This window comes from Morus notabilis, unplaced genomic scaffold, assembly GCF_000414095.1.
Source record: "Morus notabilis unplaced genomic scaffold, ASM41409v2 Scaffold555, whole genome shotgun sequence".
Taxonomy (NCBI): domain Eukaryota; kingdom Viridiplantae; phylum Streptophyta; class Magnoliopsida; order Rosales; family Moraceae; genus Morus; species Morus notabilis.
The window spans coordinates 56,597-81,668 of record NW_010360709.1 but is presented as its reverse complement, the minus strand read 5'-3'; the positions used below and the strand labels follow the sequence as shown (position 1 = coordinate 81,668).

Here is a 25,072-nt window from a genome sequence, read left to right as displayed (position 1 = left end):
AATAGGCCAATATGAAAAGTTTATGAAAGTATATAGGCCAATTTTTAGTTATAGAAATTAATAGATCATAATTTGTTAAGTTATAGTTCATAACCAAATAAGTTATGGACAAACTTGTCAAGTTATGGTTCATAGTCAGACAAGTTATGGACAATTATAGACAATAACTTATCAAGTTATGGTTCATAACCAGACAAGTTATGGATGAAAATAGTAATTTGGCCTATTTATTAACTTATGTAAACGATTGGGCTATTAATTTTAATTCATCTCAAGTCTTGACATATTTCTATCTTTCTCCCTTTGTTTAATTGCTTTCTTAAAAATACCTTATAAATTTTGATTCGGCCCGACCCAGCCTAGGTTTGACAAGCTTTAGAGCCGGGCCGGGTTGACCCTCCTCCTTTTAGGGCCGGCCCGGTTCAAAATTTTCATTCAGCGGAGTCAGGCCGGGCAACCTCAACTTTCACTTCTAAGTGTACCGATTTCAAACCACGATGTTGAGTTATAAACTGGGTCTTTTCTCTATAAATATATGGCATGAGAAAACTATCACAGAACTAATCTATAGTGGCTGAATTTTATTTTATTTTATTTTATTTTTTAAAGAGTGAAGAAAAGTTCTTGCCTTAGTCCCGCTCTTCTCATGTGTTGAGATTATAGTGGGAATCAAATATGAGATAGTGAAAAAAAACCCGGAAGTCGTAGCACGCGCACACGTTGTTCTTCTAGCACCAGAGAGTAGGCGAGAAAGATTCAAGGAATCAAAGAAGCGTTCAGATTCTTGAAGATTGAAGTTATCACCCTAATCACTTCATTTAGGCAATAAAATAGAATGATTATTTATTTTTCGTTAGATTAATATCTATAAAGTATTGCTCAAAAGTTTTGTGAAAAACTTTTGTTATATACTAACCGTATTTGGGATGAAATCCTGCATAATTTTTTTATAAAAGAATCCCCTTGTGCTGTTTTCTGGGGGGGAAAAAAAAAAATCCATTCCCCTTATGCTATTTTACAAAATAAAAAATAAAACACATCATTCTATTTTTAGGATTATGCATTTAAACTAAATTAATTTCTTCATACGCAGTTCAAATACATACACATACAGTGTAAGTTATTTAATCTGCATTATTTTTTAATAATTATATCCTCATTATTCTTAAAGGAAGATAAAGTTAAATTGTAATTTAGGCATTGCAAGGCACTAAGTTCTTAACATGTGTTTGTATCTGATTACATATACTAGTTCTTTGAAGACTGGCTTTGTTAGAAAACCAAAAAACGAAAAGAAAAAAAAATTTATTTGTCCAATTTTCATATACTCTGGCAAAGTATAGTAAGCGCATCAAATATGAAGACCATTTTCATGCTCTAAATAATTGCTTTTGAGAGCACATCATATTGCTATAAATACAAATAAGGTTCCGAAGGAAATACTTCACTGAAAAGGGGGGAAAAAAAACAGCCAAAAGAAAAGAGGGTTAAAAAAAAAAAAAAAAAAAAAAAAACACGGGGGGAAAAAAAAAAAAAAAAAAAAAAAAAACAAAAAAAAAAAAGGGGAAAAAAAAAAAAAAAAAAAAAAAAACACTGGGGGAAAAAAAGAAAAGAAAAAAGAAAAAAGGAAAAGTATACTAGGGAATGAAGAGGAAGATAAAAAAGCTGTAAGTAAATCAGCTAGTGTTGCCAGATAAATCTCCAGAAAGAGCACTTCCATATGATGCAGAACCTGTTTGTGAAGCCGTACGTCGCGCCTTCTGGAACTGTCTTATTCTGAAAGCATCTCTTGGTAGTGGCTGGCTCTGGACAGTTCTGGTGTCATCATCATAATCATCTTGCCCTATAAATGATATATTATTATTTACACAAAAAATGAGATAGTGAAGTCCACGTGTCAAACAATAAATGCAAAAAATGACAGAGACTGACAAAGAGAGTGACGCTAACATTTATCTCTCCCATAAAGATTCAAGAAAAATACAAAGTAAAAAAAAAAAGAAAAAAAAAAAGAAGCTAACACACATTATCGATCTCAAGCAACCTATCAAATCCTCCTCGATTCGATTATGTTCTCAATCCTACCTATATGACAGAATAATTGCAAATGGAGAGATACTAAGTAGCACGCACGACAACTTCGATGCAAGAGCTGCCGCACAGGCATCGTAAAGCGAACTAATTTTCACTTGCATCGTAATTTTTGAAAAGCTTCAAGAAATAGTTTCAAAAATGATGGATGGCATTCTTCTAATTTTGATCTTGCATCATAGTTAGACCTCCAAAGAGATGTTTGGAAAGGTTAATAATAGGAATGATTATGAAGGAAGAAAACACATACTGTCTACGTCTTTCCTCTTGCCCCTATTTGGCTTGAAAGAAGAAGCACTTGGAACGGGATGGGGCTTGGTTGAACCAGAGAGGTCACTTGTAGTAGGAGCGGCACCAGACCGCAATTGCATTGTGGCTGTACCCGACTTTACGTTGCCAGCTGGTGCTGCTGGTAGGTCACTCTGCAAACAAATGGATAATACAACATCCACATTTGGAGTTGGACCTGAAAATTTTGAGAGAAATTGTAATAAGTGACCCATTTTTCTCTTTGTTTTGATAAATGAAAGGACTGACTTGGTAAATATGAGATTTACTAGTAAACTTTAGTAGCTAATTACGATTTTTCCAAAAACGGCCATTAGTTTTCATCCCAAAACATACGGCCATCTTTTTAAATTCACATACAGGCACAATGCAAGAAAAGAAAAAAGAAAAAAAAAGCTATTTCCTCGAATCAACCAAAATTTAAAAACGTAATATGTATCCAGCTGCAGGGAAATTGATAAGATAATAAAGGACTCATGATGCGACTTCTATCGAGTCATATAATGCATATTTAGAATTATTGGATCAAAGATAACTAACATTAGAAGATAGAGCAAATAAGGATAGCACTGTTTTTTACTGTTGCATATAACTCAAATTTAGGAATATATTCTGCAACTTAATAAAAGTATAAATGTTGCAAAGATAATCCTCTGAGACAGTTTGAAGACTCAGGAAAATTATCTAAATTATTTCTGACTCTTTCCAGAATCAATCCTATAAGTTTCTGGATTGGTACTTTCCTATCATCTTAGTATCTCTGATGGGAAAAGTGCCCCACAGTACAATATTCTCACACATGGGTACAGGTTTCAAATATATTATTATTTATAAGACAAATAACTCTTTCAATGTTATATTTACAAGGGTATATTCCCAAAGATGAGACATGACTGGCAACGGCTGAAACCGAACCATTTCGTCTGTATTTTTAAGTCAAATTTTGATTCTTTGAACGATGTCTAACATGTTTATAAAGGTGTGAACCCCGCAATGCATAAGTGGCAACAATGTAAGGTTTTAAAATCACGTTTTTATTTATGCCAATAGCGTGTGCCAATAGAAAATAAGTAATTAGAAAGCATAAAAACTAAAATAAAACTTACATTAAATTTAACTGGAGTAAGAAATTAAAATTACCCTCAACAGCAGGCAAGTTTGTTAAAAAGGCTAGCAAGGTTGGAGGAGTTGCTTGCAATACGTCATCAAATGCATTTGTTGCTTGACCACTCAATATTGTAACAACAGGATTTGACAAGGTCCTAGAAGCAGCAGGAATTCCAGGTACTGCCGTATTTGGAAGAATTCCCGTCCCTGCAATCAAATGCTCGACCTTTTAGCAATTTAGGTACAATGTATTTATCAAACATAGTCAAAATCAATAATTCTTTTTTCCAAATATATATATATATATATATATTGAATCAATCTAAAAAGAAAATATGAATAAGGGCAAATTTGTCATTTTATGTCATCAAAGTACCAAAAAATGGTTTTCTAAAATGTTAAGGTACCAATTTCATATTACCAAAAATACAGGGTACCAAAAGCAGGTTTTACTATAACATAGGATACCAAAACGATTTTAACCCAAGAACATAATACAGATGCATGGCCACTGAGGCAGTTTCTTAGAGCATAATAACAAGAAAACAATTACACACCGGGCTTTTGTCGTGGATCATAGACCGCCATTTGAGTAATATCTGGATAAACAACCTTCGAAGACACAGTTGCATTGCTTATCAGGCCTGTAGTACCCTTATCTAGAAAATAAAAGGAAAACTTGAGCAAGTAATCACCAAACCTTAGAGAACTCAGAGATAATAATAATGTTATACAGTACCTATGAACCCAAGGCCGCTAGGATTGGTAAAATTCTCCATATTCTTCTTCATATTTTTAGCAAGCCACTGAAAGAGTGCAAAGATAGCTGAGTAGTATAATAATGGAATCTGATATGTATAAATTATGTGATATCTGCCCTATTTTATACACTGCCAATATTTCCTCTACCTACCTTTTTCTTTAACTCAAAATTATAGCCCCCAATATGAATATGTGAGAATAATGCAAGTAAACAATGGTCTGTGAACTTAGTCTGTTAGTGGGAAAAAAATCGCCCCAATAATAGTCAGATACAGGAATCCTTGCCTTGGTAGTTGGTACTACTATAGGTCCTGAACAAGCAGCCTTCTCAGCTACTCAAGCTATAAAATTAGAATGGCATGCCTTTTACTACATCCCATTCAAGGTGGGTTCTGAGTTATGAAGATCCGAGTCTAGACAAAAGGTCCCAATTATCATTTGCAAATAATAGTAACTGTGGCAGATTTTGGAATAATCTCTAATTCTCATTATTAAACAATGGTACAAATACACGTACATATGTAACACATCCTATAGCACTAAACGTACTGATTTACTCCTGTCTCCTACTCAGGCAATCTTATTAGCTGTACATTTCCACAGTAACATCAAAATAGTTGTGGGACATTTTACATGTCTCTTTTACGCAGTATGGTTCAAGTAAGCAGAAGGGAGAAAGTGAAACTTTTCCTTAAAGGAACATTTGCTGAAACAGGTTTTTGCCAGTTCACTGGAGTTCATTCAACTTGCCAATGGGTTAGGCCTAATCTCGTCTGACCGGAAACTTAGCAAAAATATCCGGTCAAAGGAACTCCACCAACAAATCATCTAGAAAGAATTCTCAGTATTTCCTAAGTACAGTAGCTTAAATGGAATGGAAATATCTTTCATTACAACTTATGGTGCAGTAGCTCCTTTAAAACTTCTCTAGTTTTTTGTTTCACTAATTTCTAATAAGAATGCAATGAGTTCTATTTTTTTTTTTTTTTTAAGTAGTTGGGAGCAAAGGTTTTTACCTTTTTTTCAGAAAACATTTTGTCAAGTTCTTTTGTTGAACTTTGATCTTGTCAAAGGTGTTTTTATATCTCAATTATCGTGCACAAAATTTGGAAGAAAAAGATGTACTTGAAGAATACATGATTTTACGCAAATGATTAGAGGATGAAGAGGGCCATTATTCACAGTTGAGTATGTTATAAACTTTGAAGTTTTGGCTTGTAGATGTTTAGTCTCTCATCCACAATCTTATCTTTACTAGGTGATATGCTAGAGTAGGCAAGGAAGTATTCCTTCTAAGATGTGAAATACCTGCTGTCGGGCCAAATGATCCAAGTCATTTGAGGAGCAAGGCCAGAGATCCATAAAGCTGTATCTCGATACAACATCGTGCAATGAACTCTCTAGTGCCGAAGAACCCTCTTCACCTGCTCCAGAAAGTGCTTCTTTCCTTCTTTGTTCAACCTATATCATTAGAAAAACTGAGATAAAAACCACAATGTTTAAGGAACAATATGATGCGGCTTTAGACTATATATGTGGCCTTTAATTGATGATAAAATCAATTACAGGGCAGAGAGGACAAGTCCTAAATAAAGGACAACGTACAGAAGAAAGAAACAGAACAAAAAGGAAAAAGTCACATGAATGAAAAAATACAATTGTAAAAATGAAAGGCTATCATATTAATTGTAGAAATGGAGAAAAAAATACAATTGCAAAGATACAATGTAATAGATTTTTAACATTCTGATTTAATTGTAGAAATGTGATAACTAGATTCCTTGCTTGGTTATAAAGTCAACTATTCTTTATATAAAATACCATGTACCTACATCAGCAGTTGAATATGCTTTTTCTAATTTCAATTTTGAAACCTACATAATCATATTTCTTACCTTCAACATGCTAGCAAGATCCCCATAAGTTTGTTCAAATTGGGTGAACCGTTTCCAAACCTGTAAATGGAAATACATTAAAACTACGTAGTAAACGTCAAAAGTGACATGAGAAATTTGATAAAACAATGCGGATACAAGAGAAAGCCAGTGTAGACTATTCAAGATTCTCAAACACCCTTTTAATTTCTTCTTTTTTCTTTTTACCCCATAAGCCCTATCATATAGAGGGAGGGATCTTAGAACAAGTATCCAAGACCGTCTAAAAATGTTTGAGGCCTTTTAGCTCTAAGCGTACTTGAGTCCCACAATAGCCAATGGATCTTAGAAGAAGTATCAAATAAAATTGTAGCCAACAAATGATGAAATAGGGGATGGCTAGAAACTCCATATTCCCTCATACATGCAGCACCTATCCAATTCCAATACAAGAATTCGCCGCCTCCAGAAGTAACACAAGGTTAAAATAGATGCTCATGCCATGTCCAAAAATAAAATAAAATAAAAATAAAAAAAGCTTTCACAGGAACTTCATAAGTTTAAACAGCCTTCCTGGGAAAGACCATATCCTTAAACCCTTCCCACGGTTATTTGTAGAAGCTTCTATTTTCCAGAAAACAATTTAAGAAATTCTATCAAAAGCTTCTATTTTCTTGCTGATTATTTGTTGAAATGGCTTTTAAATGGAAAACTATTATTCCTTTGTGACAAAATAGAAAGGATGCCTTATTAATTAAAAATACTAGTAGTTCCCAAAGTGTTTGAAAATAATTACTATAGCCAGCTTATAACTAATGACGATGAATGCCACATACAAAATACTCAGGCCCAAGCCAGAGGGAAATAAGAATGTCTAACTGGGGCAACCAGTCAACCACAAAGGAAAAAAAAAAAAAAAGGCAACTGTAACAAAAACAGAAATTAAAAAAAAAAAAAAAAAAAAGAACTCGCATAGAAAAATGCAAAAAAAAAAAAAAAGGAAAAGTAGAAATGTGAAATAAACACATAAATACAAAGACATGTACATGTTCATATAAAAGATTAGCGACTACCTCAACAGATTCCTCTGGTGGGAGTGAGCTTAATGCCCGCTCAAATAAAGCTCGGATATTTCTGTCGTCATTCAAACGAGTTAAGAAGTCGGCATACCTGCCATGTCAAGAACATATAAGTCATAGATGTTTTAAGCACCTGTTCAGCAAATAATGGCAATCCCCAATCCAGAAAACATTTAATTTTAATTTGGTGATATGTATTGATCAGAATATAAGGCTTTTACACACTGACTATCAGTCAGGTGATAACTAAAGCTCAGTGATGTCTATTTCCAGTAAAACACACACGCACACACTACTGCCTGTGTTTCTGTAACTGTTAATAACAATTAGCACAAGGCTGCTTTATTTGCTTCCCATAAGCCTAACATCACAATGAGCTTGACCTTGTCCCGCAAACATATACAAGAATGAGAGCCGCATTGGTGAGGCTCATGCAAAATTTGAAGATAAGGCAATTCGGTTTCAGTAGATGGGTAATATTTGACTCAAGTATTAGACACGAAAGTTCTGCTTAAGCATGACAAAGCTACATCACTTATCCAATTGGTCCCCAACATCTAAGATAAATTCCCCACTTGTTTAAATAGTTTATTGTAGGTCCTCTTTTCTAATTTGTACCCTCACTTGTATCCGTAGTTGAATTAAGATTTTAGCCTAGGAATAAGTGTCCTAACTCTTGGAGATTCTAATAAACTCTCAGGTGTATGTATTGGTAAACCCACTCTCTGTGTAATTGAGTCAGAAGGAAAACTCTCCAGACTCCATTTTCTACAAGATATATGACTATTTTGTATATGCAATTCAACATTCAACAAAGGAGTCCTAGCATTAGCAGGTTTCAGATGTATAGTACAGTCGAAGTCCATGGAAATCTATATGAACATCATAAAAGCACTGTAAATCTGCTAGTTTCTCGTAACTCACTCAAGAATGTAGAGTGGCTCATGCATAAACCGTTTCAGTCCAGCTTCAAAAACATTGAGTGCCATCTGCAAGGATTAAAAAAAAAAAAAAAAGAATAAGAGTGAACTCTTGGGTATTATCCTTAGTGAATCACAACTTGACAGATTCTACAAAAGTAGTCAAATTTAGTCGTTTTTTAAGAATTAGCAACAAATCAGCGCATGTACATTGTACATTAAAAAAAGGAAAGAGGAGGATTGCCATTGATTTTTTCCTTTTTCTTTAAAGAGAAACATAACTTTATTGATAAAAATATTTATGTACAAGAAAATAAGAGGAAATGATTTCCTTTAAAAGAGCAGAAATTACAAAAAAGAAGCCCAATCCCTAACAAAATCAGAAAACAAAAAACTATTGAACTCCTTATCCTCATGGGATGGATAGCCATTGATGGCATCTGTTATACTAAATTCCTGTGTTCTGAAGTCCCTGCTCATCCATTTAATGTTATGCAACCACAATAAATCACTTCAATTACATTGCAGAAACTGAAAAAGGATCAACAAAACCTCTTTTCCCCCCTCTTTTTTTTTCGAAGTCAATCCCACAAACAATAACGTCTGCTATAGTACAACACTAAGCACTGATCAGAACCATAAAAACCTAAAATCAAATACAAAAAGAAAAGAAAACCTTTGGATCCTTGTCTAGGCAAAAGGCCATCGTTGCATACGCGACATAAACATGGTATGTACAGTTTGGGAATTTCCGAGCATCTAGAAAGTACTTGCGAGCTGCTTCAACTCCCTCGGTCCTCCTAAGAAAGCGAATAAACTGCAGCAAAAAAGACCAATAAGACATTCATTATAAAAGAACAGACAATGTTAATCACAAGCAATGTAACAATTTTCTAATGAGAAACAGAGTACTTTGAGTGAAGAGCATAACAAGACAAAGAAAGTAAGGACCAGAGGTCCATCTAACTAACAACAACAAGCACAACCAAGTCAAACAAATTTCTTCAATTCAAAAGGATCATAAAGAAAGAAAATTCCATAAATTCATACATTATAGAACCAAAACCAAACACTGGCTCAAAAGAAATCTTCATCCCAAAACTTGTCCTCAAGTTTGAGAGTTTCTCTCCAACCATTATACCCAGAATTGAGGAAATTTGCCACGGAATTGCCCCTTACAACAAACATATTGTTACGGAATTGCCCCAAACTACTCCTATTTCCAAATTACATCCTTCCAGCTTAGAACCATTAAAGAAAACAGGAACACTTTAAGCTTAATCCGACGAAGCCCGCAAAGAGGAAGAGAATTTAGCCTTCTCAAAGACGTCTAAACACTGTAGCTTGTTATATAAAAGCTATCCACACATTCCCCTCCCTTGTTTCACCTTTTGCGTTGAAATTTGATGACATTTCATTTTTTTTAATCACTGTATAAGAAAAGAAAATGAAAAAAAAAAAAAAACAAAAGAAAAGAAGGGAAAAAAACAAAAGAAAACAAGAGGACAAGCAGTCCTCATAAGTGAAAAGGAAATAGCAGGGAAAACAGAAGGAAAAGAACACAACAGCAACAAGAAACACTAGAAGCTACTCCAATGCCTAAAATCAACTAGATGTCATTTCTTTAATTTTGGCGCCCACTTTCAGGACTTCACTCTCTTGACCTCTTGTGTCTTCCCCAAAACAATGATGTAGGCTGTGACAGCCATAGGGCTGAGCAGATATAGAGCTAAAACTGATGGGCGGCATAGTTAGAAATCCCCCTTTAGACATACAAGAAATAGATCTTTTAAAGCTCCCAAGACCAACAACTACATACAGAGGAGAAAATGTCCACTGGCACTTATTTATGTCAATAATTATTACTTGTATATGTGCAAGAGCTGTCGCGTTATCACCATCACCTAGAAGGCTCTCGTATATTTTCTTTGCAGACTGCAAGAATGAAAAAGCGTAGTTAGAGCCTCAGAAAAAAAGAGAAGGGCAACTCAATCAAGCCTTTAAAAGCCAAGAGTTGAATACACAGAAAACAAGGAATTTAAAAGATTAGACACCTGAATTGCTCCACGAGATTCCTCTAGCTCTGCATAGGCATAACCTAGCATTGCTGAATCTGAATGTTATTGAAAAATATAAACAAGGTAAGCCATGAATCTACTTCAAGACGAATGGTGAAGATTCTTATCAAACCCAAAAAACTACCACGGATACACTTACCAAAAATAATCAAGAAAAGTAGAAGTGAAAAGATGAGTGGGGGTTACTAAATTGTTGATTGAGAAATCCTATTAAGCAAAAGAGAAATAAAAATAACTTACCAGGAAGAGCCTTCAAAGCTCTCTGAAACACTTTAATTGCAGAATCTATGGAACCACCTTTTGCATGCCAAGTAGCATACTCATACCATATGTCAGAATAATGGTACAGATACATCAGACACTGGATAGAAACGGTAGGGAATGAGAAATTCATGAACATATTAAAGATTAAGCACAAAACATTACATAATAATGATAAATAAAATACTTTTTGTAATTTTCTGTTGATCCAATGAAGTTTCTTTGTTTCTTATCAAAAAAATAAAGATAAATAAATAAACATTACATAACAATGATGTTATAATATAATAGTCTCACTGTGTATCAAAGAAAAACGTAATAATATAACTGGAAGGTGGAAAGGCAATCTGAGTGTTTCTTCACAAATCCAACTCTCAGGGTAATTTAGTAATAAATAATGGTTTAAGGTACACAGTCAGTGAGAAAGAATGCACCCATAGTGTCCATGTGGATAGAAAAAAGAAGACTAGAAAAGGCGAAAAATGAAACTTGATCTGTGCTTTTCTTCCAATCATGTATCCGAATCATAACAATCATCTTACATTTTTATAGTAATGTCGAGACTGACTTAGAAGTTGTAATGAAAACAACTACCAGAGGATTATGCAAATTAGGATATAAGAATACGCAGGCATTAACCAATATGTCTTAAGAAATATGAGCTACTTTTGACACGCCATAGAAAACCCTTTGAAGTCCATAAGATATAAAAAAGTAAATTAAATGGGAAAAAAAGTAGAGCACAATAATCATTTAAGAGGATTTAACTATTTAATTATTTATTTTTTATTATTTATTTTGAAAAGTGGTTAAAAAGACATCTTCTTCTACCTGTTCATATGTGAATGTAATTCTCTTGTTGGATGATACATTGTCTATCCTTTGTGGGTTTCCTCTGAATGAAATGATGACAATAGCATTAACATTAAACTACAAAATATTGTTTTTAACTTGAAATGAAACACAACTTCCTTAATCACAAAGAATCATGTAGGCACGGAGGACAGGAAGCCCACCTAAATAAACGAAAAAGAAAGAAAATAATAAACCCGAAGAAGAATAAAAAAACAATGATAATGAATGATTCATACCCAATAACATTATTCAAATCTAACTATGTGCAACAGTCAATGCCTCTCAAAAGGAAAGATGCCACTTCAGACACTTCATTTATATATTCTGAAACTTGAAAACTGCAATGTGGCATCCAAAGGATTGTTACATTCAACTTCCTTGCAAAAATTAGCACTAGGCCATCCTACTTTCTTAACAGATAGATCATGAAGTGATATGATTGATTATACGATCACATTACTTCCAGACTCCACATTTTCGCAATACCATTTTTCAGATAAATTATTTTTAGAGTTCTTAAGCAGAAAAATGGGAAGTGAGGTAGTTAGTTTGATATAACTTATAAGTGATCCCTAAAATAAAGCCTCCCCTTTTCGAGTGTATAAAACTTCTGTTGAGCAACTGAGGGTAAGCTTCATATGATGGCCCAAACAGGAACTGGAGTTTTATTTTTCCTTTTAAAAATGTTATTTAGCACCTCAACTAATATTAACATACCCATTAGTCCTTAAACTATCTTGTTCTAAGCCTTCACTAACATAGTTTGTCACGTACTAGCACATGCTTTTTTTAATCAAAAATTGTGTTTAATGTTCATTTTAGAGACTTCTCTTTAAAAATGTCCAGCAAGTTTCTTCACCAGTTTTTTCTCTGCAAATTAAGGATTTACTTGGGCAAATTGATGATTTACCAGTTTTATAAAGAGTAAATTGATGATAGAGCTTTAGTAAATCGATAATTTATTAAAAAACATACATAAATCATAATAAAAGAAATTGTTATGGCATTTTCTTGAAAAGAGATCGCAAGTATGGGTTCATTTATGCACATACCCCATTTGGAAAAGGAAAAATAAAAAAGATAATAAACGGAATCTTATTAAATAGAAAATTTAATTGCAGAGTAAATAATAACTACAAATTGGTTCCTCCAAACTAACAAAATAACAGCAAAGAATAGTCTTCTAGTCTTTTAAGAGAGTACCTGATACCAAAATATTATTATTATTATTATTATTATTTTTTTTGTGAGGTGAAATAGAAAGTATAATCAAAAGGAAAAGAGTAAATGATGAGGACGTGAAGCCCTCCCCCTACAGTGTAAGGGACAAAAATTAACTCGATGTATCAACCCAATAGGCTATCAAAGATCAATCCGAACCTGGTCATTGATCCCGTTCTCCGCAATAATAAAGTTTCCTTTCCTCAACTTATCTTCTTAAATCGTTGATCCAGTAGACACCAAACCAAACCTAAAGCTTATAAAAAAAATTTCCACCATTCACCTGTACAATCTGTTCCTCCTCCCCAATTGCCTTTCCATCATCCAATTCCAGCTTGTTGGTTTGAAATTTGAATTTTAGCTTTCCTTCCACTTACCATTACATGGAAAGTTTGGACTTGACTTCCTCTTCTTTAAACCATCTAATCTTAGATTTTTGCCTACATGAGATTTTCTACTCAAATAACTCTGGATACTTTCTATCACGCTCGTAACCCTCATTTTTGAGATAAGAGTTTCATTCCCCAATTCTTCCCGACTCTTCAACTCTTTTTGTTTCTACCATCTTTTCGAACCTTAAATTGATAGAATCTTCTATAGTCCATTTATTACCTTCATTTTCCACATGATTCAACTCCTTCATTAACAGTGGTTGCAGGCTAGGTAATTCCAAACCTGACTCGACCACAAGGTGTAGAGTATGAATCCCCCGACCCCAAGGTTTCTTTTTTTTTTAAAGACCTTCTTCATGAACATATAACTGCTCTCTCCCTTTGTGGCCCCCCAAAACCATAGCAAATGAGCTTAAAAGCATATATAATTATTCTCATTAATGCTTTTTCTTCAAAAATCTGCAAATAAGTATCCAACCACATAGCCCAACAAATAGCTAAACACAAATTAGCAGAACTTTATTTTCATCGCTCATCAAAAGTTTTTCTTTTCTCCCAAAAGAATGATAAATTCATAAAGTTGAACGCCACATTTTAAGAGTTAGGAATAGAAATCAGACATGTTTCATAGGTCAATGAGTGTTTAGTTACGGTTGCCAACAAAGTAACATAATGCGTCTTTATATAAGTAGGCATAAATCTGGGCCTTTTTTTTTTTTTTTTTTTTGGTGTCTGTGAAAGTTCGTAATATATGCTTCTCCATCCAAGATATTTACAATTAATTGAGTCTAAAGCACAAGAATGAATCGAACACATAGTAGAACTTACTTCTCAAAAGCTAACAACTTTTTCCATGCAATCCATTGCATTTCTTCCTGCAAGAGCCCAATCAATCAGATAATAAGTAATACACATACAGAGAAACATATATATGTGCATAAAAAACAATCAGATTTTTATATCGTGTTTTGGGGGGAAAAAAAAAAAAAAAAAAAGCGATAGGTGGATATTCAGAAATGTCATTGCTAAATGTTAGAGCATATCTCTTTAACCAAGTGGATAAATTTTTTTCTTTTAAAAAAAAAAAAAAAACAGCGATCTTTATTGATCATAAAAATAAAAAACAGGGAGAAAAGAGGAAGAGTTTTCCTCAAGCAACCCAGTTCCAAGATTACAAAGGAAAATCAAACATTGAAAAAACCCAAAGCTGAACCAAAAAACAAAAAGGAGAAAGGCTATGAAAAAGGGGCCGAACTCCAAACAAAATCCGAGAAAACTGGCTTGCCAAATTCTTTATCACTGTAAACCCACAACGAACCCAATACTTAATTTTATCCCATAGGACTAGAACTTCTTCCTAGTGGATAGAATCAATAGCATGGAAAGAACATAAAATCTATGCTTGCAATTTATTTGCTAATTAGCTAGACTACATCTGCCATTACTTATCAATCTTGGTGCACGTAGCATGTTTGGATAGTAGAAATGTAGACGAACAATAAATTACTATTAACTATTAATAACCAATAAGACAGTCACGGTACAACATAAAAGCAGATAATTGCCTTGTAAGAGCCAGTTGGTGGTACAGCAAGCATATTCCAGTCAATTTCATCTACATATTTCTTGCGTTCCCGGTAGACCGCCCTGGCACTGTTAAATTTGGGTTGATATTCTGATATTAGCCCTTTTGCCTGCATTATACGACTAATCAGATCTCTATCAAAAAATTAAAATGGATGAAAACAGGTAAAGATAGGAGTAAACACATTCAACCAATACTACAATTAGATCAAATCATACATGCAATAGAAATCAAAGAGTTACCAGTTGACGGCTGACTGAATTTTCAAAATTTTCATAATCCTTCCAAAGTTGTTCAATGTGATGAGTAGGAGTAACAATAGCTTTTTGATATGCTTTTCGTACAGCAGTCATCCTTAATGACTCTTCCTGTGCATTTGATGCCTGCAACAATCTCAACATGAATAACATAGAATTGGCTAACAGAAGCAATTGGTTTATACTAGTCAGCCTTGAGAATATATTATGAAAATCAGAAAGCACAGAGAAAGAAGAACAAACCGGCAATGACTTCAAGAAAGCAATATACTCCATCCACACAGGTCCAGATGCTATATCTGCTCCTGGTAGTAAGAATTCAGTAGGTATCAAACTCTATCAGATCAATTTGTAACGTGGTTAAATAAAAAATACCAGACAAATAATATTCAGCATCATGCATCCATGAGCAAACAGTATGCTTAAAAACAACAAGATAGTAGCTTTGCTTACATCTAAATTTTTTAAAATCATACTCGGCATCTTAAAATGACGCACACAGCAATGGCTGGGTTCAAGGGTGCGCCTCAAGTGAGTTTTATAGGTTAGCTTCTGTCAACATGGTATCACCCATGGGTACCAAGCGTCATACAGAAAGAAGTTTTTCTAAAAACCATAATCAATAATAAAAAGATGCAGACATGGTATTGGTAACTGCAAATGCTTCAGTTGTTTTTACTTATGTTCGACTTCATCTTAAAATTTTAGCAGCTATTGAAGATTGATCAAATCAAGCATCCTCTATATAACTAGATACCCAAATCCACGCGCTAGGAGTAGAAGTTCATCTCTTGGTCTCAACCTATTTGGGACTAGATACTCTATCAATGAAATGAAGATTTCTTGTTAAAAAAATATGTCAATGCAACTTTATGCATGTATGTATGTATGGTTTAGCATTCAGGAGTTATTTATTACAAAAATTGTCTCATTAAAATCCTTGAAGCAAGAAACCAAAAAAAAAAAAAAGGAAAACAACACGTCTAAAAATGTCCTCATATTGATATTATGCTGACCACATAAAATAAAAGGGGGAAAAAAGCCAAAAGTATACATCTCCATGAAACAGAGAATCTTCCAACCAAGCCTAACGCCTGAACATTAACCAGCAAGAATAGAAAGAAAGCTACAGTGGCTAACGTAAAAGATACCAATTTAATTTAACAATTGAAACAACAGTATTGATTTCAATTGACAATGTAAAGACAATGGTTAATGTGCGGCTCATTTATGGCACTTAGCATCAATTAATTACACAAAATCAAAAGATTATTTAAGTTTTTAACAATATTGTAAACAAAAAAGGATTATAAGGGACACATAACAGGATGAACATCATAAATTCCAAAAGATGATAAAGTATACCAACATAGCTGAGCATAAAATCAAATGCCTTTCTAGTTTCTTCTTGACCCTCTACCCCTTTCTTGTCATTGGCATTTCTGATGAATCTGATGTAGCACCGCCTATAAAGCCAGTACAAGAGAAAAATTATGATATAAATAAAAACAAGAGGAAGAAGAAAAAGGGGAAAAGGGAGGGAAGAAAGAAGCACAATAGTAATCTAAGCCCTAAGCGATTAGAATCATGCTATACAATTTAAGGTAGAAATAACATCCAGAAACACAATTTGTGGAACCACTCAAAAGATACCCACTCCATTCAAAGACAACCGTGAAAATAAAGGGCAAAAGCCAAAAATGATGAATTATCAATGCTTACTCAGCTAAGCAACACGACACGCCATAAAAGGAGATAAATAAGCCTTAGGTCTCCTCTTTTCCAACATGTACACTTGTTAGTCAATAAATTTTTTGTGTTTTCCATCAAACAAAAATCCTTTCCAACGCTTATAACCCGACAAAAAATTAATCTTTGTAGGACCACAAGTTTTATCTTATTGGAAACGTATTAGGTTTTAATACAAATCGACAATTCATATAAGAACTTCAAACGTCCAAAACACGAACCTTTTTGAGTTCCATCATTCCTTGAGATACAATGGATTTCAAATGAATTGGGCAATCACCAATAGTACATTGGACTTAATAGATCGCCTAAGGTAGAATTTAAAAATCCAGAAGCAGTTCTTCCTGCTACCAAATGTATCTAGACCTTATTAGTTATTTTTTGCTTGAATAGACCTTATTAGTTATTACCTTTTCATAACTTAACCTAGCCACCTCCTCTTTCTTACAAATTGAAACTACTACACCTATTAACTTCCCTCACGGCCTCCATAGATGCAATAAATGATACAACAAACAAAATTTTCTTAGGAATTTTTACCTAGAGAAAAATAATAACCAACACTGTATATATAGAAAATAACATACCAAAGTGGAACTTGAAGACAATTCAGCAAACATCGGCTAAAAATATGTTTTGTTGCATCGTCATTATTTACAGCCATATGTCCCTCCACATATTGCTTCCAATATTTTGCCTGGAGAGAAGGGGAAATAGCAGACAGTAAATACAAGTAACGTGTGTTAAAGAGCTATGACCCTGTTATAAAGTTGGTAGGTGGTACTGCTTCTCCATACATATATAGGAAAGTCAAATGCTACGGGTTTATAGGGTAGGGTTACCGTCAACTTTACATTACCAAACACTTGAGCCGAACATTTAGTTACCACGTTTTGTTCTTAAGAGTCATTTAAGGAATCATGCTTTAAATCTCAGCTAGAAGATCCTATAAGAAAATTATATGGAACCACCACAAGTTCATAATGAACTTAAAAAATAAGATAGCAATTATGTCATACTCCTTATATTGGCTGTCTACGGAACAATGCGCTTAGAAATCTACGCAAAGAGAATTCTCCAATGTAACCAAAAAGAGAAAAGTACCCACCCGTCCAGAGTTCTAATTAGTGAATACCACGAGTCATCCATGACAAACGACTAACAAACAAGTTTGCATACCAAATGATGTGACAACCGGTTTGTCATAATATGAAGATACTATTACGTTAGTTTCGCATATCCCGCATCTAACGAGTTAGAAATCGACATGTCTATCCCACATTGATTTGTATCCAAAACATGGTAAACAAGTCGGTGTCCGTTATTCCTAAGTCCTAAAAAGGTCAAGGCATTCATTCAACTCCACCAAAGCTCTTATTTATATTACGTGTATAATTACATATGTGTTTGTTTGTTTGTACATTATGTCAATGAAAAATGCAGTGAAAAGGAGCTTACAGCAGTGGGAAACACTGTGAGGAGCTGCTCGTATATCGGAGCGGCCTCTGAGATAGGCAAACGCTACAAAGAGAGTTTAAAACAAAGACAAAATTAGGGTTCAAATCAATTCAATTGCTTCCATTAATATGAAACAAATTAAGGGAAAAAGTTAAAGTCCCAAAAGAAAATTGACGAAATTCAGATTAGGTATTATACGTACCAACGCTTCGTTGGCTCGAATTTCAGCTGCTTCAACACTGTATTTGTCATCCAATCCTTCATTACTTGCCAACGACTTCTCCTGAACACAAATTTAATTTCGTAGCAGAAATTCTAAAAAAAAAAAAATTCAGGGGAAAAGAAGTTTCTACAAAATGGGTTAATTTTGAAGAAGAGCATACCGTTGATTCAGCTTCAGGACAATCCTCGGCGGATACCATTTTTCAACTGGATTAAAATTCGAACCTTAGAGAGAAGAAGAAGAAGAAGAAGAAGAAGAAGAAGAGAGTACGTAAAGGACGTATGAATGGAAAATCTGTCTGTCGTTTAAAAGCTCTCTTACATTTCACGGACGACAGTACTTGTTATTTTGTGTCTGTTTTCACCGGTTTTCACTAGTCATCCCTTACAGTGTGTTTGGTTGTTTGGTTGAGCGGAAAAGAGATAAAGAAAGGATTTTGGAGTGGAAAATAAATTTCCAAGTTGTTTGGTATAAAAGAAGTGAGAAAAGAAAGAAAATGTAAATTTATGGAGATCACCGGTTGGAGTGGAAAATAAATTTTCAAGTTGTTTGGTATAAAAGAAGTGAGAAAAGAAAGAAAATGTAAATTTATGGAGATCACCGGTTTTTAATCCTCTAATTTTGGGAAAAAAAATAAGAAGAAAAGAATTTGACAAATAAATGGAGTGTAAAGTAATAATTTTAATATTTATTATATTTTTATTTGTATTAAAGTATTATTATAAATTATTTTAAATTTGACATTTTTTTTTTACTTTTCTTTCTCTTTTTTTTTATTTTTTATTTTTTACTAAACAATGCGAGAAAAAATCTTAATTCTATCATTTTACTTTCTTCATCTAAATATTTTACATCTCATTATTTTCTCTTTTCTTTCCCTCCTATAAACATAGCATTAGCTTGTGACATTTTAGTCCTTTTTTTTATTTTGACAAAAACGTTCTCTAAATTCTCAAAATGTTAGCAATTAAGGGCCTGTTTTTTTAAAGTGTGATTTAAATATAGTTTTTAAGTTGAATTTGAGTTATAACTTGAGTTAAAGTTGTAACTTGAATTTGTGTTTAGTTGTGTACATTTGAGTTATGGTTTGAGATAAGAATTTTTTTTTTGAGTTTGTGTTTTAGTGAGTCAAAACTTAAATTTGTATTTAGATAGCATTTTAATAAAAACTCAATGGTGATGAAAAATTTTAATAGGGTATATGGGTGGGATTTTATTCGTTTTTTCATTATCAACGTATAGAAAAAAAATCATCTCAATAAGGATTAAAATGAAAAAGTTATAGTATTTTTAAAAATAGAAAAAATATTGTTCATTAATTTTAGTTTGAGTTTCTGAACTCAAATTAAAAGGGACACTTGAACTCAAATTTTAGTCTCAAACTCAAATTCATACTTAAATTTAAACTTAAAAAAATATAAACTTAAATAAAATTTAAATTCAAATTAACTTTTTTTAAATTTTTTTAGACAGCCCAAAACACCTAAACCTTTTTCGATTATTTCCAAACTATTTATGATAAGTTTTTAACATAATCCATCATGACGTGATAGTCACGTCTTTTTTCATGAAAAGACAAAAATGCCTTCATATTTCACACAAACAAATGCCCTCCCTCTTCGGCCAAACGAACACCCTGCAGCTGACAACCGGCCAAACCCACCTCGACTCTCGATCTGCGGCCAAATCCACCCCCGCAAGCCCACTCCCGTCGCGATCTGTTAATCCGCCGCACTAGATCTCAGTGACGCGAGCCTTGTCCATCGGAGCGACGCATAGCTGTTCCTTGTAATATGCTTGTACATTGCTAATTCCTTTTCCATCTGTTTTTAGTTGATCTTTTCAGAATTGGGTCTCTCTCTATCTCTATCTCTATATCTATATCTTTCTTCAACTCTTCTCATTCTGACAATTTCTTAGGTCTAGTTTTGTTTCTATCTCTTCTCATCGAATGTTTTCTTAGGTCTAGTTTTGTTTCTTTTTTTTTCTAAAATATTTTATTTTGATTTTCATTAAATTATTATCACTTATGGTTATTTGACTCAAATACCCTCATATATTAGATCACATGCTTCACAATTCAATCTGTTAAAACTTAGAAAGGACTTAATTATTAATATTTTAATAGTTTAAGGATCGTTTTTATCAAAATTAAAAATAAAAAGACTAAAGTGTCACTTATTAAAGAGTTAAAAAGGACGGTACAAATTAGTCTTCCTTTTAATATTAAGAAACTAAGGTTATTATTGCCGTAAATGGTCCAGAACTCTTTAGTTAGTAACGATTTGGTCCTTTATATTTTAATTTTAGTAATTAAGTCCCCAAATTTTAATTTAGTAGCAAATCTAGTCCAATTCATAACTGCTGTCAAATTTCAGATGGAAACGTGCATACACTCTCTCATGATATATATATATATATATTGTAAATATACACTATTATTATAAATCATAAGCGTCAAATACAAGAACATATTTTATAAAAGGAGGAGATTCCTCCGACCACATTAACTCATCATCTATATTAATAGCATAAGTAGCAAAAGAATGGGCCCCTTTATTAGCATTCCTATATGTGTATATGACATAACTTAATTCCTATAAAATGACTAATAAACTAGATAAATCTGTCAATAGCACTCTAAACTTTATAGCTTGACTATTGTCAATGCATCAATTCCACATAGTGAAGATTTAGACCAAGATCTTGAGTCCAAAAAAGACTAATGAAGAGAGCTTTAGTTTCGGCTTCACAGACTGAGAAAACTCCGTAGAGTTTTTTTAGCCAATGCTGCCACAACAAAACCTTCTAAATCTCTAATAATCACTCGGATACTCATAATTATAATTCGGCTAGAAATGGAGGCATCAACATTAAGGAGATGTTTGTTTTCTGTATTTATTATTGATTCTGAATCATGATTCATGGTTCTCTACAGTGTTTTTCTCTCATAAAAAACACACGTAAAACGAAAATGATTCTAAATCCATGAACGAAACATCTACTAAGCTTGTAACAAAAGGGATCAAGAGGTTGCCAGCTAACTATAGCGCGAGAAGTGGAATTCCTTGCTTGAACCGAAACTGAATGTTGTTGAGCTGCCAAAAAATCAGACAGATAATTGATTGTCCAATTTACCATATAAGGAGGAGATCTCATCACGAAGCCATGAATCCTTCTATTTCTTTCTCCCCAAACTGTCCAGGATAAGCATAGAAAATATTCCAACTCCTTAGAAAAAGAATCAGATAATAGATGAAGAGTGTCCACAAATTGTAGAGGAAATAGAGATTTAAAGGGGAGAAGACTTCCAAATTTGTTTAGCAGCTTTGCAATGAACTAAAACATGCCCGGTGGATTCCCAATCCCATGCACTAGAGCAAAAGGAACATCTTGCATAAGGGATGACTTTCCAATAGTAGGTAGTGCTTCTTGGTAAGCTCTCCATAAAAAAAGACTTCACTTTGTTTGGCAGGGAAAGTGACCACAAAATTTTCCACCATCTTTGCATTGGTGCAGGCTCAGAAGAGAAAGGTTTCTAATGAGTATGTGATGCTCACAGATGAAGGCGAGCCGGAAACTTACCAAGAAGTTGTTTTACATGAGAAGAAACAAAAGTAGTTTAAAGCCACGTAAAAAGAGATGAGATCTTTGTGTGAGAATCACACTTACGACTTGGTGAAGCAAGAGATGAGATCATTCATGGTCTTTCTCTTGCGGATTTTTAGCTGATGGCTAAATCGCATTGGTATATTTTTTGCACCAATTCTTTGTTTTATTTTTTCTTTTCCTTTGTTCGCTTTTTTTTTTTTTTTTTTTTAAAGAAAGGATCTTTCCAGTTTCTTGGTCTAATCATGTAGGCTTTCCAATTTGACGTTAAAAAAAAAATCCCTTTAAACATGGTGGCACTTGGAAAGGGTATATCATATACACAGTGTATATATGTATTTTTTAGTTTTTTATGAGTTTCGTGCTGTGTTCGGAGTAGGCGGGTCCAACTCAGAATTGACCTGTGTTTTTCGTGTTAATTTCATGTCGACCCAATTCTGATCCAAACCTTTGTTTTCCCAACCCTAACCCGCAAAATTCATGCGTTTTTGAGTTGTGTTATCGTATCGTCACCTATATTGTCGGCCCTATATGCACTCATATTTCTGGCGAGTTTACAATAATAATGGTCATTAGGAGAAAGTACTGAAGCAAACTCTGGTTATAAAGTGCCAATTGAGAAAAATAATGCCTTGGTTTCTTAAGATCCAGCCTTTCTTCCTCTGGATTACAAAAGGAAAATCCGATATAAACTCTTAAAAAATACATCAAGATTACCCTTTTAACCACAATTTAATTTGAAATTTTTACCAAAAATCTATATAGAAGAAGAAACAGGCGCAAACAATTATTTTATAACTTAATTGATGTGTAAAAAGAAAAAAAAAAAAAAAAACTGAAGAGAAAAGAAGAGAAATTGCTTGATCGTGGGGCCGAATCTCATTCGTGTAACCGAAAAGGCAGTGCCAAAGTGGTATTATCTTCTTAACCATAAAATCTTAATCGAATGGAACCCCTATTGATAGGATAAAAAATACCATTCCTACCATAGATATTTATGACCTGGATTCTAAAGTTCAATGATGATGATAAATTAAGGGTAGATATGGTATTAAAATCAAGAGTATAAATCTCAAATATATGTTATTTTTCAAATATACTATTGGTATTAACAAATACGCTAAAGATAATCTATGGTTGGCGAATTTAATTTTTTATTTCATTTTTACAATATTGTCATTTCAAAATCATTAAGTAATGAAAGTTTACTTTTATGGAAACAAATTTAATGATGGTGGCAAAAGGTATATATATTATTATTAGTTTCATGTACTGGAGCATATATAACATATCAAATTCGCTTATTTCCATTATTTTTTTCAAAAATTTAATATCGGCATTGCCGTATACGTTGGAAATGGTCTTTAAGCAGTTTAAATAACTCTCAGTAATCTGTAAATGAGGACCCAAGAACACAACTTCACTGCTTCAAAACGCCTTTGCTAATTTGCAATACCAAGTTTTTTTAACTTTTCAATCTATTCAACAATTAAACACCCTATATAAAATTAAATAAACACCTTGTATTAAAACTTTAAATTGTGAATTTTTAGACATTTACTTTTTTTGAATTATATTATAAATTTGACTCTTAACTTTATTTTTGATGGATTAACGGTTTTATAATTTTTCAAAGTCTTTTCTAGCGAATATATTATTGTTACTGACAAATACAATGGAGATCGCCTAATGATGGGTGTATTTAATTTTTTTATTTTATCATTACGATATTGTCATTTCAAAATTATTTAAATATGGAAACTTAATAATGACAAAAGGATAAATATAACATTATAAATACCATTATGTATTGGACCAAAACAACTCAAATTTGCTACTCTATTTATTTATTTATTTGTATAAAAAATGACATTAGCCTTGCCATATACATTCGAGATGGTGTTAAGAAATTGAACTTTCATCAATCTGTAGATGAGGACTCAAAAACACAACTTCACTGCTTCAAAACGGCTCTACAATATTACCCTTTTGGCGAATTCGCAAGACCAATTAAAATTTAATAAGAGTTATGTTAAGACCAATTAAGAGTTATGTTAACTTTCCAATCTATTGAAATATTAACACCGCACATAAAATTTAATAAATATGCATGACTAGTTGCAAACTAAATGAACTAAAATTAAAATTAGAACCATGCAAATTAAAATTAACAAACTACACGATGCAAGGTATAGTCATGAAGATGAAAAGGACATCGTACATAAAAGATGTGACCCATTTAATTAAAGACGAAAATTAAAATCTCATTCTGGAAGAAACTATAGGACAAAATCCCATTAATTAACACCAAACAAAACACGCTATATTAATAAAGAGGCAAATAAATTATCATGCCCTACTCCTCCTGACTCAAGTGCTACACGTATTTGCTAGTAAATATGTATTTAATTTTATATTTCACAAGGAATATTTGGAATTTGGTAGAGTTGAGGGCAATCCCTTTAATTCTAGTTGAAAGAGGGTGGGCTTACCCAATCAATCAGGGATGAATCCGAACAATATTTTTAAAGGATTTGAGTTAATTGAAAGTAATATATATATATATAAGTAAAAATAAAAAACTAAAGAGGTATGTAAACGAAAGTTAAGTTTTAGTTCATTTTGAAATATTATAAAAGAAGGATAAAATAACAAATTTTGAAAAGGAATTATAATGGAGCTACTTATTATGTGAGATTCGGGTTTATTTAATACTCAACATGTCACTGCAAGATGGTGTTCCTTTTAGAGTCACTAATTTTATACTGGATGTATTGAACTGTTCGTTTTGAGTTTGTTGTGTTTTGATATCGTGATGAAATTCGGACTTTCTAAGGACTTGAGTTTCTATCTTATAAATTGAAGGTTTTAAACTACTTTGGTCCATGCAGATCCCTCGGCCGAAATCTGATCCCTTTAAATTAGACATACGGTTCTGTCCTTTGAAAACAAATACAACTAAAGTTTAGAAAGAGATGGAGAAAAGAGGTATTAGAAAACTAGTTATTCTGATCAATATTATGGTAATATTGATTATAGTGATTAATGTTTCAACAATGACTACTAGTGCATCTTATCAGGATCAATTCTTCAAGTTTTTCTATACACTGATTAGAAGATATATTAATCGTGGAAGATTCTGGCCCTTTAGTACTAAGGAAAAAATTTTAGAGAGACCGAGTTGATCTGCGGCTGTTTGATCCAGTGCATTAAATCAGAATGCGAGCCTTTTCGTTATAACGAACTTAGGTTCCAACAATGTC

The 25,072-nt window shown here is 33.1% G+C and overlaps 1 protein-coding gene across 1 annotated transcript; it reads right to left on the bottom strand.

The window, feature by feature from the left end:
• Positions 1-1,600: 1,600 nt before the first annotated feature.
• LOC21396250 (cleavage stimulation factor subunit 77) lies at positions 1,601-18,616 on the bottom strand. The gene is made up of 23 exons (XM_024164935.1): positions 18,361-18,616; positions 18,180-18,260; positions 17,978-18,040; positions 17,107-17,216; positions 16,136-16,236; positions 15,014-15,075; positions 14,756-14,896; positions 14,494-14,622; positions 13,757-13,803; positions 11,292-11,355; positions 10,440-10,560; positions 10,176-10,234; positions 9,988-10,056; positions 8,798-8,938; positions 8,126-8,190; positions 7,196-7,292; positions 6,144-6,203; positions 5,557-5,709; positions 4,226-4,292; positions 4,044-4,145; positions 3,520-3,693; positions 2,342-2,557; positions 1,601-1,843 (listed from the first exon to the last, which is right to left on the bottom strand). Exons 1-23 carry the CDS (start codon positions 18,397-18,399, stop codon positions 1,677-1,679), a joined length of 2,328 nt encoding a protein of 775 aa, XP_024020703.1. The 5' UTR covers positions 18,400-18,616; the 3' UTR covers positions 1,601-1,676.
• Positions 18,617-25,072: the final 6,456 nt, after the last annotated feature.

What these genes read in the sequence shown, in the direction of transcription:
- LOC21396250 (XM_024164935.1), bottom strand. Translation starts at nt 18,399, where the DNA reads ATGGTATCCGCCGAGGATTGTCCTGAAGCTGAATCAACG. An exon ending in CACCAACTGGCTCTTACAAG is followed by an intron (nt 13,804 to 14,493) that starts GCAATTATCTGC and finishes GGGCTCTTGCAG; the next exon opens with GAAGAAATGCAATGGATTGC. An exon ending in CAGCTCTTGCACATATACAA is followed by an intron (nt 8,939 to 9,987) that starts GTAATAATTATT and finishes TTTTTGCTGCAG; the next exon opens with TTTATTCGCTTTCTTAGGAG.